The following is a 15,727-nucleotide window of genomic DNA, read 5'->3' as shown; positions in this document are numbered from 1 at the left end:
ATTCCTGCTTGCGCATTTAAACAAAACTAAAAAACACCCCCAGCTACTAATTACAGATAAACGGCTGAATGTAGAGCTTCATGTCTTGTGAGTGATATTAGTCTATATCATATAAGGATGTATGTAACCAGGATCCTGAGCATAAAGCCCAAGAGCAATTCTACTGATAAGTGAAATGCAGAGTAATCCGTTGTAGGAAGTAAATACCACCCTGTTCAATGGGCCGTACTGGCATTGTGACATTTCTGAAACACATCCAGCGACATTTCTGAAACACATCTGATGATTTCATGGTACCAAAGGCATATTTTAAAACAATTTTATGTTTATTTGCACAAGGCAGGCACTTGTGGGCTACAAGTAAACATGTGAAAGCATGGGGGGAAGAGTGGGCCTGTTTCCTTCCTCCCCCCCCCCTCCATTTTTTGCTGAAACAAAAATAGTAAAAAGAGGGTGGATGCAAAAATCCCATTTTCGGCCAGGGCTTCAAATTTCTAGCTAGAAATTTATGCTAACGATTATTTTCTGCTTGCTCTACTGCGTGTTTCCATGTTCTAAATCATTATATCTATTCAAAAAGCTAGTATGGTTCCTTGTTTAGCAAAGGTGGGGCACACCAGGAGGAGGTTTCCACAGGCTTATGTGAAGCCCAAGTTTGCAGAAGTAGAACAATTATTTGCAGGGTGAACCTTAAGTGGTTGCATAATTGCTGACTGACCATTGGTGAAAAAGAGGGGAAACATTGAGAAGAGCTATGGAATGGAATATCATGTGCTTAGCCAGGGGGGCAGCTGCCTTCCTCCCCCATTAAGTAAATATATAAAATTACAGTCATACCTTGGAAGTCGAACGGAATACATTCCGGAAGTCCATTCGACTTGCAAAAACCAACCAAAGTGTGGCTTCTGATTGGCTGCAGGAAGCCAATCAGAGGCCGCGCAAGAGCCCCGTCGAATGTTCGGCTTCCAAAAGAACGTTCAAAACCCAGAACACTCATTTTCTGGTTTCGATCGTTCGGGAGACAATTTGTTTGGGACCCAAGGTGTTTGAGATCCAAGGTACGACTGTACTTAACTAACTGACCAACTGTGTCACAGATATCTAGGTTCTGCCCCCCCACACACACATAAAGCCTGCCCACCAAAGGGGTGGGGGAATCCTGGCTACGCCCATGAAAGGTAGAGCTAACTGTCTGGAACACTGAAGAACAGCAGAGCGCAGTGTTATAGGCCTGCATACAATATATTTTAAATGAAGCAGAAACGTGTATGCACAACATACTAAAAAATACAGTGATATATATATTCTAATACTTAATTTGAAACAGGAAAATGTGCAATGAGGAATGTGAAGATGCTCAGCAAAAGCTAACTAATAATCTGCTTTAGCCCCAATGACGCTGGCCCTTGGGAACGCAATCCATCAGGCACGGTAAGTTCCTATGTTCCCTGGCAGCTGGTTACCATATTGGCTTGCTGAAGTCCACTTTAGGTGTTTAGCATTTTCAAGTGAAAATGCTGTCATAATGGTTCAGAACATCAAGTCTCAGAACTGACACAGAATGCCATTGCGAACCCAGGCAACCAAAGAGAAAGATAAAACTTAAGATCCATATTGTGACGGTATCGTTAACCAGCCTTTAAGATTCAGCGCTACGGATTGAAAGCTGCAGCAATATAGTTGATCTGATACAGCAGCGTCACTAATGCTGAACTGGGCGCTTTCACAAGCTAATTTCAAAGCCTGTGATCTCCACACAAAATACTGCTGAGAGGTCAAAAAAGGGATCTAATCCCTTCTCCTCCCTTGTGCAGTTTAACTACACTAATATAAAGAGACCAGACAGCATTTGCACATCTCATCCAATTAAGATGTGTGCCTCATAAGACAATTAATGTATATTAAACTGAAACTCCCTTTAATAATAAAAATAGCTGCTGCTGCAACACTTGCACTAGAGCCAAGGAAGTTGAGATTTCACATATCCAGTCTCAGGAGCTGCCTTGCCCAAGAAGTATCTCCTGAAATCAAGCTATTGGTTTAAAACCAACAACAGCTTTCCTATTTAGAGCAAACTCTCCATCCCTTTTTAATTACACAGCTCCAACAAGTCAATACGAGGCTGGTTTAAAATAGACAACTGTGGAGGCGGTGCAATGGCAGAAGTGTGTTTTATATCTTTTGCACAGCGCACCGCGTAGCGTCACAACCACCTCGGGCAAGAATCCTACTCTCATTTGAATGTTTCTGGTTTACTCCTTTCCGCTAAAAGAACTGGAACAGCAATTACCGGTAGGTAGTTCATTGCATCATAGCTTCCATCTGGTAAGAAGCAACCAGAAAGATATGTACAGGCATGACCAGTGATCTTAGCAAGTAAGTCGAATTATCAATCCTCGCTATACATATGGATATTTAAACGATCAATTATCTTAAGATACGGGTTCACTTTGATGTACTGTGTGATTCACTCTTTAAAGTGCATCAACAGGAAAGCGCAACCTGATCACGACCAGCAGTACTGGAAAGATGTGGTTCCTCCTTTACATAATTAACCATCACCCGCTCCCACATGTTCAGCTTTGATGTAGCAGTTAAGTACAAAAGCAATATGTATATATGCAAGGGAGTACCCAGGGGTTGGCTAGGTTGGCCCCTGCCAAAGGTGCAGGTGCAGGCGGGAGAGAGAGGTGTAAAAACCACACCTTTCTATTCTGGCTTGAAGTGGCTAGGAGCCAGCTCCTCTGGGTGCATTGGCAGAAGAGTCCAGTTGCTAGCGTGGGCCATCACAGCAGCCCTGCAGGGTCCCCGTCCCCAGTTGGTGCTATTAGACATGTGACTGGAATGCCCCATAAGATTCAGAGGGAAGAAAGACAGAGAGACCTAGGGAGAGTTGCAAGAGGAGGAAAAAGGAAGGGATGGAGAAAGAAAGGAGGCAGAAGGGAAAGTGGTGAGCAGAGGGGAGAGAGAAAGGCAGGAAAGAAGGTAGATGGACCAACTGACGAGAAGGAGGAGAGGAAGTGGTGTGGAGTGAAGAAGACCCAACCTCGATGGCCCCAGAGGAAGTCACTGGCAGAGTGTAAAAGCCAACAAAAAGCAAACTTTTTGAGTTTTTGGTCTATAGTCTTACCAACTTTAGAGGCACTGATACAGCTCCTTGCAATGGAGGTACAGAGGAGGTACACCTCTGTATATATGTCTTTGATTTTGACCTTCTTTTTAACAAGGAACCAATAAGGATCCCTCCAGACTGGTGTGTATCACTGACATAATGATATTCCATTAGAGGCAGGTTTATACTGGACTGTCGACACATCATTTCACTTCTGTGATATGAAAAGTTACCGAATTTCAGCAGGAAGCTGCAGGACACACACATGGCAATTGGAAATGAAGCAGTACAGCCACTCTAAAATGTCTGCAGGCATAAACAATGCTGAAACCAGCATCACGTATAACCACCCCAATACCATCACAAGCACATTAATATCCTTTAAGAGAAAACTTTCCTCTTTACCCAGGCATTTTGATGGTGGAAAGATACTGTTCCTGGCAGCACTGATAGTATTAGTTGTGGGAGTACATATGTGATTGTTTCACATATTTTTAGAAGCTTTCATTGTTTTTACATATGTTCTTTTGTTTTTAATTGTTTTGTTACAGTTGTGCTTGCCACCCTCGGGTACTTTGGGAAGAAGGGCAGGATATAAATGTGATGAAGAAGTAAAATCATCATGAATGCACAATTGGAGGAGTCCTAAGCATCTGAAATCATAGTGCTTAGTACAACACAGTGCTAAGTCTAGCATGAACTGGAAAAGCACTGCATTCAAGTTGGTATTTAGAAATGCATTGGCTTTTACCCACTAGCACAACTTTTTAGACATTTGTGAAGTTTAACAGCCTGCCACTGAACTAATCTCAATAGGAATTCTCAAAGTCTCAATGACACAAACTATAAGTAGTGTCTTGCAAGAACCACTAAAAGTCCAAGACTACCAACCATTCCACATTCTCACTCCCAGAATGGAAGAGCAGATGGAGGGGAAACTGGTATCCCAGAGTTATTTGTTTAACAAGCACAGGAAAGCTGTCTGGCATGCCACCGGGTGAAGTATTGACAATACGAGCAGGCAATGGTGCTTACTTCTGCTGCTGGTCTTTACCAGATAGAGAGGGATGCAAACAGCAGCTCATCACCTTTATTCCTGGTCAATATCAATTGCAACCTGCGTGTGAAAACCCTACAAGGTAAGCCTCCCATATCCTGAAGCTGAGAGAGCTGTCTGTCTATAAGAAAAGGTGCCTGAAGAATACAAACCATGAAGCTTCCCAAATCATTTCAGGAACAAATAACTTCTCCATTCTGCTTTCCTGTACTCCTGCTACAGGAAATGGGAAGAGAATATAACAATACCATGGAGACCTAGACTCTTTTCCGGGAGTCAATGCCTTCCATACTAATCACTGTCCTCCCTCCAAGCCCTAGACACAGAGGTAGGGAAAGGAAAACTGAATAATGCAGAGAAATGGGGGCAAATGATCACTGCCCTGATAACGCTGCTATCTCCTACTCTCCAAACCACAAATTCCTACTTGGAGGGGCTCAAAATAACCTTGTTTCTCAAGAGCAGCAAAGTGACGTTTATCAGAGGTAAGGAGAATGCATACAATGTTAGATTGTTAAATATTTTAAGTCAGGAATAATATAGACTGCATATTTTATTTTATTTTTAAAAAAAGGTCCCGGATTCAATTTTTATGACAGAATTCATCCAGGCAAAAAACAGAATCATTTCTGGGCAGAGACAGTGTATGAGCTATCAGAAAAAAAATATCAAGGGACACTTTACAAAACAACTAATTTTACATGTGCATGCATTTGTCTGTAGTGGTTCCCAAAAATATAACCTAACAAATCATCTGAGAGAGTCTGGAATGCCTGCAGAGGCTTTTCTGCTCATTGTCAAAGCCATCAATGACTCATAAAACCTGCAGGATTTCTGCCAGGTCATTAGTTTCATTAGAAACCAACTAAGTTTGTTACTGGTATGAGCTTTCGTGTGCATGCACTTTTTCAGATATCAGGTATCAGATATCAGGTATCTGAAGAAGTGTGCATGCACACGAAAGCTCATACCAATAACAAACTTAGTTGGTCTCCTGGAAGGTGCTCCTGGAAGGAATTTTTTTTTATTTTGTTTCAACTACGGCAGACCAACACGGCTACCTACCTGTAATTAGTTTCATTGTTAGGATACAAAGGGATGTGAAAATTGCATATGATTAAATTCTCTCCCCCCCCCCCACTTTTCCAAATAAATAATTTTTAGATAAAGCCTATTATATAATTCTGGGATTGCCCATAGCTGCAAAGGCACCTTTCAGTACTTCCCTTGGAATCACTACCGCATTCATTGTGAAGTGACAAGGGTGGTTCTCTTATCTCCCCTTGAGAAAAGCAAAAGGAGAAAAGATGAAAGAGCAATATTCTTTCCCACTTCCTCTTTCAGATCTATGTTCTTTTCAAGGCTCATACTGGCACCCTGAGTCTTGATGCCAAGCTACAGTCACAACCACTCCTGACTAACGTGGGGCCCGAGCTCTGTGCTGAACTTAAAATTCCTTGCCAATTGCAAGTCCTGCTTCTGGCAATGACATGTTCCACTGGGGAACTCCCAAATGGAACCAACCCACATGGGGCTTGCAAGTGATGCCAAATTTAAGAGGCCCAAATCTAAGTCCTGCTTGCCAAGGAACTGTTAAGAGTGTTCCAAATTGCTCATTTACAGCCATGGCTTTCCCTGCCCCATGTCACGTGGTATCAGTTGGGTGTGGCTTGAGAAAAATGATCTCACAAGCCAAATTGAGACCTAGGGGCATGAGAGCAAATCTGGCCTGCTGACTAGAGCTTCCCGAAGCCTGATTTCGGGCATCAGAAGACTTTCTAATTTTCCAGTACTGTATACCCATATCTCTGACAAAAACCGTATATTATCACAGGTTCACACCGGTAACAGTATTAAATTGCATAATAGAATCATGGAAGGGACCCCAACAATCATCTAGTCCAATCCCCTACAATGCAGGACTATGCAGCTGTCCCATATGGGCACCAAACTTGCAAACTTGGCATTATCAGCACCAGGCTCTAACCAACTGAGCTATCCTGGCTGACAAGATTTAAATGCCAGACTAAATACTTCTCTTGTAACACATGGTCCTCTATTCACTTCTTCTTCTTATTTGGAGATCACTTGTAGTTGAGTAAGATTGTCTTCCATGAACACAGTCTTAACAGTGAGTCCGTAAGTGACTGTGGAGGCCAATTCCGGATACACACATCCTTCCACAGTGAGGACATAGGTTTCCAGACAGGAGTTGATCATGGTGAAGGTTTGCCAAAAGTGCCTTTCTCTTAGCACGTTTCTCCCTTTCGTCCTGAGTTTAAGCATCTTCAAAGTCCATGACACCTTTGGTAAAGGCTGTTCTCCAACTGGAGCGCTCACAGTCCAGTTGTTGGTGTTTATACTATATTTTTTTTAGATTTGCCTTGAGAGAGCCTTTAAACCTCTTTTGTTGACCACCAGCACTGCACTTTCCGTTTTTAAGTTCAGAATACAGTAGTTGCTTTGGAAGACGATAATCAGGCATCTGAACATGACCACTCCTACGAAGTTGATGTTGAAGAATCATTGCTTCGACACTGGTGATCTTTGCTTATTCCAGCATTAGTTTGCCTGTCTTCCCAAGTGATATGTCTATTCACTATGGTATGCCAAAGGAAGTGTCTTAGCTGCACATGTGCACCCAAACAATTCAGATGAAGATTTTTTGTTTAGAAACGATGTTATCAATAGTAATGTGTGATCAGTTTTTTTAAAATGTTCAATAAAAGAATCACTGGAAAGTACACCAATTTCTCAGCAGTTTATGGAGAAATTTGTCACCTCTCATTTGCACTGCCAAAATTACATTCAGGCAAATTCACGCATAACCTAGGTGATCTAGAAACCAACAGAAATCCTCTTGCATGTAGTCAGGTTCTGCATTACTGTAACAGCATGTACAAGAACTCGTTTATGGCAGTGCCTCAGTCCAACTATGTTATTCAAATGAGGTTCTCAATCTGGGGCTGCTCCTACATCTCACAAGAGCCCAAAGTAGCCTCTGTGGCATAAGGTGATTTCAGTTGTGGCCGGTGCTCCAGCTGCAGCATCTGGACAGATATAGCCTAGCATAGCCACTGTAATCTATCCTCTGACAGCATTCACAACCAATATGTGCAATGGCCAAAGGCTCTTTCCTGAAGCCCCCCTGCCCTCTACCCTCACGGAAAGCAAGGTCTGAGTAATTGTACCCTATTTGTGTCATTCCTTTGCTTGGCCTTGATATCCTTCTGATGTGGAGCAAAAAAAAATTTGTTCTCCCAGGCTTTTTAACATTTTACTATAATCTGCTGTTTTAATCACTGGTCTTACTGCTTTTTGTATATGTTTCATATTGATTTTATTATGGCAGGCATCCCCAAATTCGGCCCTCCAGCTGTTTTGGGACTACAATTCCCATCATCCCTGACCACTGGTCCTGTTAGCTAGGAATGATGGGAGTTGTAGTCCCAAAACAGCTGGCGGACCGAGTTTGGGGGTGCCTATATTATGGTATTTTCTTTTCTTATCAAGCTACTGTGGAACAGTTTGGCTGAAAGTCAACAAACAAATAACAACAACAATAATAAACAACATAAGCAATAAATTAAAAAGCCCAATTATGGTCACACTTTTACCAAATACGTATGAATTTGCTCCCAGACCAGTCCTATGCTTCTCCTATATTTGCACTACTGCTTGCACGACACTTCTGCTTGTAGGCTACACTCCAATCTGACCAGTTGCTATCCTGTTCTACACTCAGTGTGCGTTCCTTTTGCACCATTATTGTGATAGGGGCAATTCTGGGAAGAGGAAAAAGTAGTGGCATTCTAGTACCCAAACTCACTAGCATCATGTGACGATAGCCCAGCAAATTGCCCGTTGCCGTGCCCTGTTAATCTCTGCCAGGCAGCAGCCCAAGTTTGGATTAAGTCATAAATTTCTTACACAGATAAAGGAAGGAGGAACTTCTGTCTGTACAAGTGGAAATCTGCCTTGCACTAGGGAATAAGGTCAAAACCACTGTATCGGTTAATCCTTTTAATAAATTAAGCCAACTGGATATTGAGTGTACAGATGTGCAGGATGCAGCCAGGAAGAAGCAGGATTTGCTTCTACTTAATAAGAGTAATTCCCCCTTCCAGAAACCTTCACCCAAGCCATGGAGATATGATGGCTGTGCTGTCAACTATCACCTACTGCCAGGAAACCTTGACAGTATATAAAGCAATATGCAGGCACAAGCATTCAAGTGTCGCTACTGACTGACTAGGCTGATTTTTTTTATAGTCTGAAAGCAGGGGATGGGAGAAGGATAGGAAGAGATTTTTAGAGGAAATGTCTCAAGCCCAGTCTCCCCAACTTGGTTCCTTTAAGCTAAGAAGACAACTGCCAGTCATGGCTTATGAGCAGGTAGGAAAAGGGGCAGCTGCCCCATTTGTGTTGTCAAAATCCCATTTCTCCACTTTAAGCTTCTGTAATATATACACATATATATGTATATATGTATACGAACACTGGTTTTCAACAGTAACACCAAAAGTGTAACATAAAAAGAAAAAGAACACAGGAAGTACCTATTATTGGGTTGGGCAGCCGGTTACAAAAAGTAACAGTAAGGTACATACATAATAGGTTCTCTGATTAATTACCAGTAGTCCTTTCCATAGAGCTACATGGGTTATAGGGGGTTGCAATAAGTGCACAGGCTTATTGATGGGATCCATAAACTAAAAAGCACGCGCCTAAAATTCTCTCTCTCCACCTGTCCATTCATAACTCCCCTGTGTCGGGCCAAGCGTTCAGAAAGTGCTATTTTCCCCATACACGCGCATACCAAGATGAGCGCAAAGTTAAGACGGGTCTCCTGTTTCCCAGCTGGCAGCAGCTGAGAGAAAAGCGACTTGCTAGAGGCTCCTTTGAAGCCGCCCTTAAGCGACAGGGGAAGCGGGGTGACCGGCGGCGGCACAAAAAACGCAGCCGAGGGAGGATTACGCACGCTTGGTAGCCACGGAATGCTTGACCGACAAGATGGAGAGGGAGGGAGGGAATCTGGGGGAAAGCAACCAGACTGGCGTAAACTCCGTCTGAACACCCGGCCCTGCGCACTGGAAGTGCCTCCTTGCAAATTCAACTTTGTCCCAATATATCTCTTGAGATTGTGAGCCTGGAACGACCTGAGGCGCCGACGCTCCTGGCTTCCCTCACCCTCCCGCCTGGAGCAGAGGCACAGGCACCCCCCCCCCCGCGCGCGATACTAATACTCAGGCGCTCCTTCCTCGCAGGAAACGCAGGCCCCGGCGTCCCCAGACGGTACCTTTCCGGCGGCTCTCGCTGGCTGCAGCCTGCGCTTCTCGCCGCGGCCCTCCAGGCGCCGCCGCCGCTGAGCTGCCTGCGCACGGGCAAGGCAGAGTCCCCCTGGCGCCGGGCCGCCTCCTGCTCCAGCGACAGAGCCAGTTGGCTGAAGGCGTATAGCAAGGAGCACAAGCCGCAGCCCAGGCACAGCAAGACCACCTGCACCAGCCGGCGGCTCATCCTCCGGCGGCCCCGGCTGCACCGCGCAGCAGCCGGGGCCTAACCGGGAGCGGGAGCGCCAGCGGCGGAGGAGGCAGCAACAAAAGCAACGCGGCGACCGCAGCGAGCAAGCCAGCCAAGGCGGCGGCGGCGGTGCAGCAAAGGCGGCGGCGACGCCGCTGAGGTAGTTGCAGGAGAGCTGCCCCGAAAGGAGGAGGAGGAGGAAGAAGGCGGAGGCGAAGAGGCCCGGGCTCTCAGGGCGGAGCTAGGCGGCGGGGAGGTGGCGAGGGGTGGGGTGAGAGGCGTGTTGTGGGCGCCTGGCGATGGTGGAGGCACGAGAGCGGCGGGAGGCCTGTCCTGGCGGCGGCTGGGAGCGCTGCAGCGTCGAGCGAGGGAGGCGAAGGCGGGAGGCAGAAGTCGGTGGCCGCCCCTTTGCTAGGACAGAGCTCTCCAAACGGTGTGTCTCCACACGTTAGTGTGTCGGCTGCAGTGTGACAAGCGAACTAATACCAGTGTACTGGAAGAAGCAAAGATCACCAGTGTTGAAGCGATGATTCTTCAACATCAACTTCGTTGGACTGGTCATGTTGTGCAGATGTCGGATTATCGTCTTCCAAAGCAACTGCAGTGGTCCCTCAGGTTACATACGCTTCAGGTTACATATGCTTCAGGTTACAGACTCCGCTAACCCAGAAATAGTGCCTCAGGTTAAGAACTTTGCTTCAGGATGAGAACAGAAATCGTGCTTTGGCGGCGCGGCGGCAGGAGGCCCTATTAGCTAAAGTGGTGTTTCAGGTTAAGAACAGATTCAGGTTAAGTAGATGATATGGGGTATGCCAAAGCTTATTTGGGAGTTCAGGATATTTACAACTTTATTTTGGTGTGCGGGGACATTAAAACTTTCCTCCTTTTCTCCTTTTTTGTTTTTTGAACTTAAAAGCAAATAAGGCACAGGGAACTAATAAACTTTTGCACTGGGGTGAATATGTACTGGTGGTATGTAGCAGCCACAATTCTTGGGACCCTTAACAGCCTACAGTTCCCAGAATTCTTGGTTGCGGAAGAAGGTGGACTTTTTATAAGCAAGCTGTGTAAGATTATAGCCATGATATCCGGTAACATGCTCTAAACACAAAGTGGCAAGTTTTTTGTGTGAAGCAGTTATTCTATTGACATGAAAAGCATCTAAAAGATGGAGCTTGTTTTAACATTTCATGAAATTGCATATACTGTATCCACAGTCTTTTGTTATGGCACCCAGGTCACTTACCTTGGCTGGTCTGCTGTTCCAGAGATGGCTATATTGTGTCATCACAAGCTACGGTACCCTCCCTAGGATTAGTAACATTGATCGCAAATAATAAGATAAACAACCTTTTTTAGCATTAGGTACGGTATTCAAGAAACTTTCAAGGGGAGGAATGCAAATACTTTATCTTTTTTGGGGGGGGGTGTCTTACCTGGTGGGGGCCATCTGTGAAGCAGTGGTTCCCAACCATTTTTGTACGGTGATCGACAAGTCCAAATTTACTTGGTAGGGTGACACAATTTATTATCACATGAGTTTTGGACTTTAGGTCTTCAACAGCTGTCAGTTTTGTGCATTTTAACTGCACATTTGCCTATTTTATAACCATTACTTAAAAGCATCCGAGCAAAAATTTACTTAATGCATAACTTGTTGAAATATTTATAGTACTTACAAGGCTATTCAGAGTTTTGTTTATGGGAATGTCAGAACACCAACCATCAAGTTGCAGGATATAAGCTATAAAATATATATTCTAAAAACATAGAATTTACACAACCAGTGTTACATATAATGAAACTTAGGAATATTCACATTTTAACAATAAAGCCCACTTTGGAAAGACTCGGGAGGGTGGCTGAACTTGTAGTTTGCCAACGGGTTAGTCAATGCGGGATTTGAAGATTATAGTCTCAGACAATTATTGATACGTAACGTGCTTCTGTATTTCATCTTCATAGCAATCATTGCTGAAAAAACCAACTACCCTTACTGGCAGATGGTCATACAGGGAGTTGCTTTGAGTGATTATTACAGATTGCTTCTGAAGTGCAGGCACTGCCTTTGGTGTCTATGATTAAGAGTCAAGCTGCTTATAAAGCCCACAGCTCACTTGTGAGTTGCAAGCCACAGGCTGGAAAAACAGTGCTCTAAGTAGATAAATAGGTACTGCACCGGCAGGAAGGTAAACGGCATTTCTGTGCGCTGCTCTGGTTCGCCAGAAGCAGCTGTCATGCTGGTCACATGACCCAGAAGCTATACGCCAGCTCCCTCAACCAGTAAAGCGAGATGAGCGCCGCAACCCTAGTCTGTGACTGGACCTAATGGTCAGGGGTCCCTTTACCTTTACCTTTACCTTAAGGTACTTCCAGCCCAAGTTCCTAGGAGGGGGAGGAAATGATGGTACAAATAGAGCAGGCATACTGTTACCAAACACTGATAGTTGTTTAAATAAACATATTTGCTGGAATATAAGAATCACCTAGCAATTACCTCTTGGAATGTGCCACAAAATAGTTTTGTTCCGGAAACATTTCTAAATCTGAGCAGAGTTTTGCTTATTAAAAGGAAACACAGTTCAGTGGGTGAAATTGTTCCCTTTCCAGTAAATCCAGAATTGCATCCTCACATCAGACTTTCATGGTGCAGCAATTAGTCAGAGGTATAATTATTGGGGAATTGCAAAACCGCTCTTTCCCCATGTCCTTACTCCACAGAAAATTAAATTGCTCACACACACATTCGATAATTCTTTTTTAAAAAAATATTATCTTTATATACTATACCGTATGCTAGGTGAACAGTGTTTCTTGTATCATCCATCAGACCAGATATATTCTACAGTTTTCCTTCCATTTCCCCAACATTGCAATTGTTTCTTCAAAAATAAGGGATTCACCATGGATGCTCAATCTGCTGCTGTCAGAGGTAGCAAGGATACGTTTGTGGGCTGTAATGGACTGCTGCTGAAGGATTTCCTGCCTGGTTAAGTTGTATAAGGGTCATCTCAAACAAGCAAGCCTTTTTCTCTGATCTATTCAGAATTAATGTTCCAAGCTTCCCAGGGAAGGACAACCCCCCCTCACCAAAATGGATACACATATTTCCTTCGTCTTGTATAAGCAGAATTTTTCAGAGATCTTGTCCAGTGGCCAACTATCATTCTCTTGGGTTACCAAACTTTCAACAGTGAAAAACACAAGAAGTTAAAATGAGCATATATATATATATATACTTCACTAAACAACTATGGAATTAATGAACCTTACATGTTGTTTCCAATTGATGGGTGGAGTAATTGGCTTATATTGGTGTTGTTGGCATCCTTCTGTCTCAGGAGACAATGCAGTGTGCCTCCAGGGGTGAAGTCAAACAGCTGGAGAATCACAGCACCTGGTGCGGCTGCATATTCCCATAACTTGGCTGCAGATTCCCATAACCCGTAACTGCTGCTTCCTGCATTACTTTTGCTGCGTTACCAGCACTTAAGTGACCTTTTCGCCTCTTCAAGCACTAGCCACCGGATGCAGGATTCCCCCCCCCCCCCGTTTTGTAATACTTGCTTGCAAACTGCTTAAAAGTGACACCTTAACCATGCAATTAATGGAGGTTTATTTAGAATGTATTGTGTAACATTTCAACTTGGTTGGTAACAGTATTTCGTATGCATCAGTATATCCAAGCAGCATGTTACTGAACCACACTCCTCCAAATTTCTCAGAGTAATAGTGGGTTCCACCTGATTTTATATTATTTAACTGTTGTGCTTTTTTTAAACATCCATGCCAACATTAGCTCCACAGTCTGTAAAAAGGATAAAACAATACAGCACAGGTCTCTTAAATGCACCGGTACTTATTTTTAAGAATTACGGCATTACTCACATTTTATTACTCTTCCAAAACGTTGGCTATGAAATGCCCTTTTTTTAAAGTGTATTTTTCTCTTCTTGCTTAAAACATGAATTAAAATCTCATTACTGCTTCTATTTCACCATAATTTGTCTTTTAAGGTTGACAACTGGATGATATCCCACAGCATGAGTTAAGCAAATGTGTTATACAAATACTAATTGGCTCTAAAAGAAGGGGCCCTGAGGAAATAATGTGTTTACGGTCACTTTCAAATGTCGTAACACCCATGAAGCTGCTCAGGTAAGATTCATGTTTAAGGAGTGGAAATTTCTGAAATTATGGAATACCTACGATAGAGGATATGATTACAGTGGTGCCCCGCAAGACGAATGCCTCGCAAGACGGAAAACCCGCTAGACGAAAGGGTTTTCCGTTTCTGAGCTGCTTCGCAAGACGATTTTCCCTATGGGCTTGCTTTGCAAGACGAAAACGTCTTGCGAGTGTTCCGATTTGTTTTCGCTTTTCCCCCCCTTTTACTAAGCCGCTAAGCGGCTTTTAGCCGCTAACCCGCTAATCCTTTAATAGCCGCTAAGCCTTTAATAGCCGCTAAGCCGCTAATAGGGTTGCTTCGCAAGACGAAAAAACCGCTAGACAAAGAGACTCGCGGAACGGATTAATTTTGTCTTGCGAGGCACCACTGTACATCAAAATGCCGTAGGCTCAATCCCCAGCAACTCCAGGTAAGGCTGATATACCTGAAACCCTGGAGAGCCACTGCTAGCCATTGTTGACAATTGTTGAGCTAGCAAGACTAAGGCAGCTTCCTACATCTATAGAAAATGTAATCTTAATAACTGAATATGCCAATTACTGGTTCACCAGCAAAGCATGTATATTTTGTTTTAACTAGAATTTTTTCAAACACTTAAGTAGCTATCATACTACTTATTTTACCTTTTACCATGAACATTATCTAACACAATTTATTTATATATACAGTCGTTTCTTGGATGGATTCCGTTCAACTTCCAAAACATTCAAAAACCAAATCGCAGCTTCTGATTGACTGCAGGAAGCTCCTACAGCTAGAAGCTGCGGAAGCCCCACTGGACATTTGGGTTCCAGAAGAACGTTCGCTAACTGGAACAATCACTTCCGGGTTTGGGAGCCAAAACATTCGAGTTCCAGGGCATTTGAAAACCAAGGTACGACTGTATAAAAAAAACAAACCTTTGCCAATATTTAGGAGGAAATGAATTGTTTACATTGCTCCCACATAAAAAAAAATACCAATATTTTTTACCTGTACTTTAAAGCCATTAAAACCCAAGCAGAGAATGCCTATTTCATAGCACAGTATTTTAACCAACAGTCCATGTCAGCAGTAGTCCATTTGAAAACAACAACACCCTGTTATTAAAATTAGATTTTAAGACAGCAACACCAAGAAATGAGTTATGCAAGTTTTAGATATCACATCAGACTTTCATTTTATGCAACTAACTATATTTCACAACTAACATTGTACAAAATAGATAGTACCATTGTGCCTGTAGAAGTACTGCAGTTAAAAACAGAAATAAAATACAATACTACAAGAAACCAGCAAACATCACAATTGTCAGGGGCTACAAAATTCCATTGTTCTAGCTGAAATGATATTAAGCATACGTATTTAATATTTTGGGGTTAGATTTACTACCAAAGATCCCATCTAATTTTTCACATTGGTTCACAAAATAAATATTTTCAATTAATGATGGTTTCCCCTGTAACAATACTCCAATGGATTTTGTACCAAATCTGATCCAACAACAATAAAAACGCTAACAACCTAATCCTATGTATATCTTCTCAGAAGTAACTTCCACTGAGCTGAAATGGGCTTACTCCCAGCTAAGTGTGCACAGGATTACATCTTAAAATATGCCAGACATCCTCTTGTAACTTTGTTTTTCCAGAACACTTACTGCTGTAAGCCCCAAAGTAAAGCAATATATGGGGTGGGAGTTTTTGCTGTTGAATCAATCTATTAAGCTTTTGCAGATGCAGAGCCCTGAGCACAACATGTTTGGAGAGGTACAAGCTAGGATGTTTTCACAACTGATGCTAAAACACCTTCACCTTTGTAAAGTGCAATTCTAAGTATGTTTACTCCAAAGTAAATTCCACTCAATATA

At 43.1% G+C, this 15,727-nt stretch overlaps 1 protein-coding gene across 4 annotated transcripts in view; it reads right to left on the bottom strand.

Moving 5' to 3' along the window:
- The window catches only part of GXYLT1 (glucoside xylosyltransferase 1), a 31,507-nt gene extending 21,594 nt beyond the window's left edge, over positions 1–9,913 (bottom strand). The window contains exons 1-2 of one of the 4 annotated variants that reach the window (XM_083463666.1): positions 9,866–9,913; positions 9,469–9,534 (exon numbers count right to left, since the gene is read on the bottom strand). Coding sequence is in view for 3 of the 4 variants with exons in the window: in XM_083463663.1 (XP_083319789.1) it covers positions 9,469–9,686 (218 nt within the window). In the remaining variant the exon portion in view is untranslated. Of the gene's footprint in view, positions 1–4,147; positions 4,213–9,468 lie in introns of those variants that run through there. The other 3 variants (XM_083463663.1, XM_083463664.1, XM_083463665.1) reach the window with 3 other exon arrangements.
- Between the last annotated feature and the right edge of the window lie 5,814 nt (positions 9,914–15,727).

Source organism: Podarcis liolepis (genome assembly GCF_965112155.1).
Source record: "Podarcis liolepis genome assembly, chromosome: 10".
Lineage (NCBI taxonomy): Eukaryota > Metazoa > Chordata > Lepidosauria > Squamata > Lacertidae > Podarcis > Podarcis liolepis.
The sequence above is the reverse complement of the archived record's forward strand: the minus strand, read 5'-3'. Positions and strand labels throughout refer to the sequence as shown.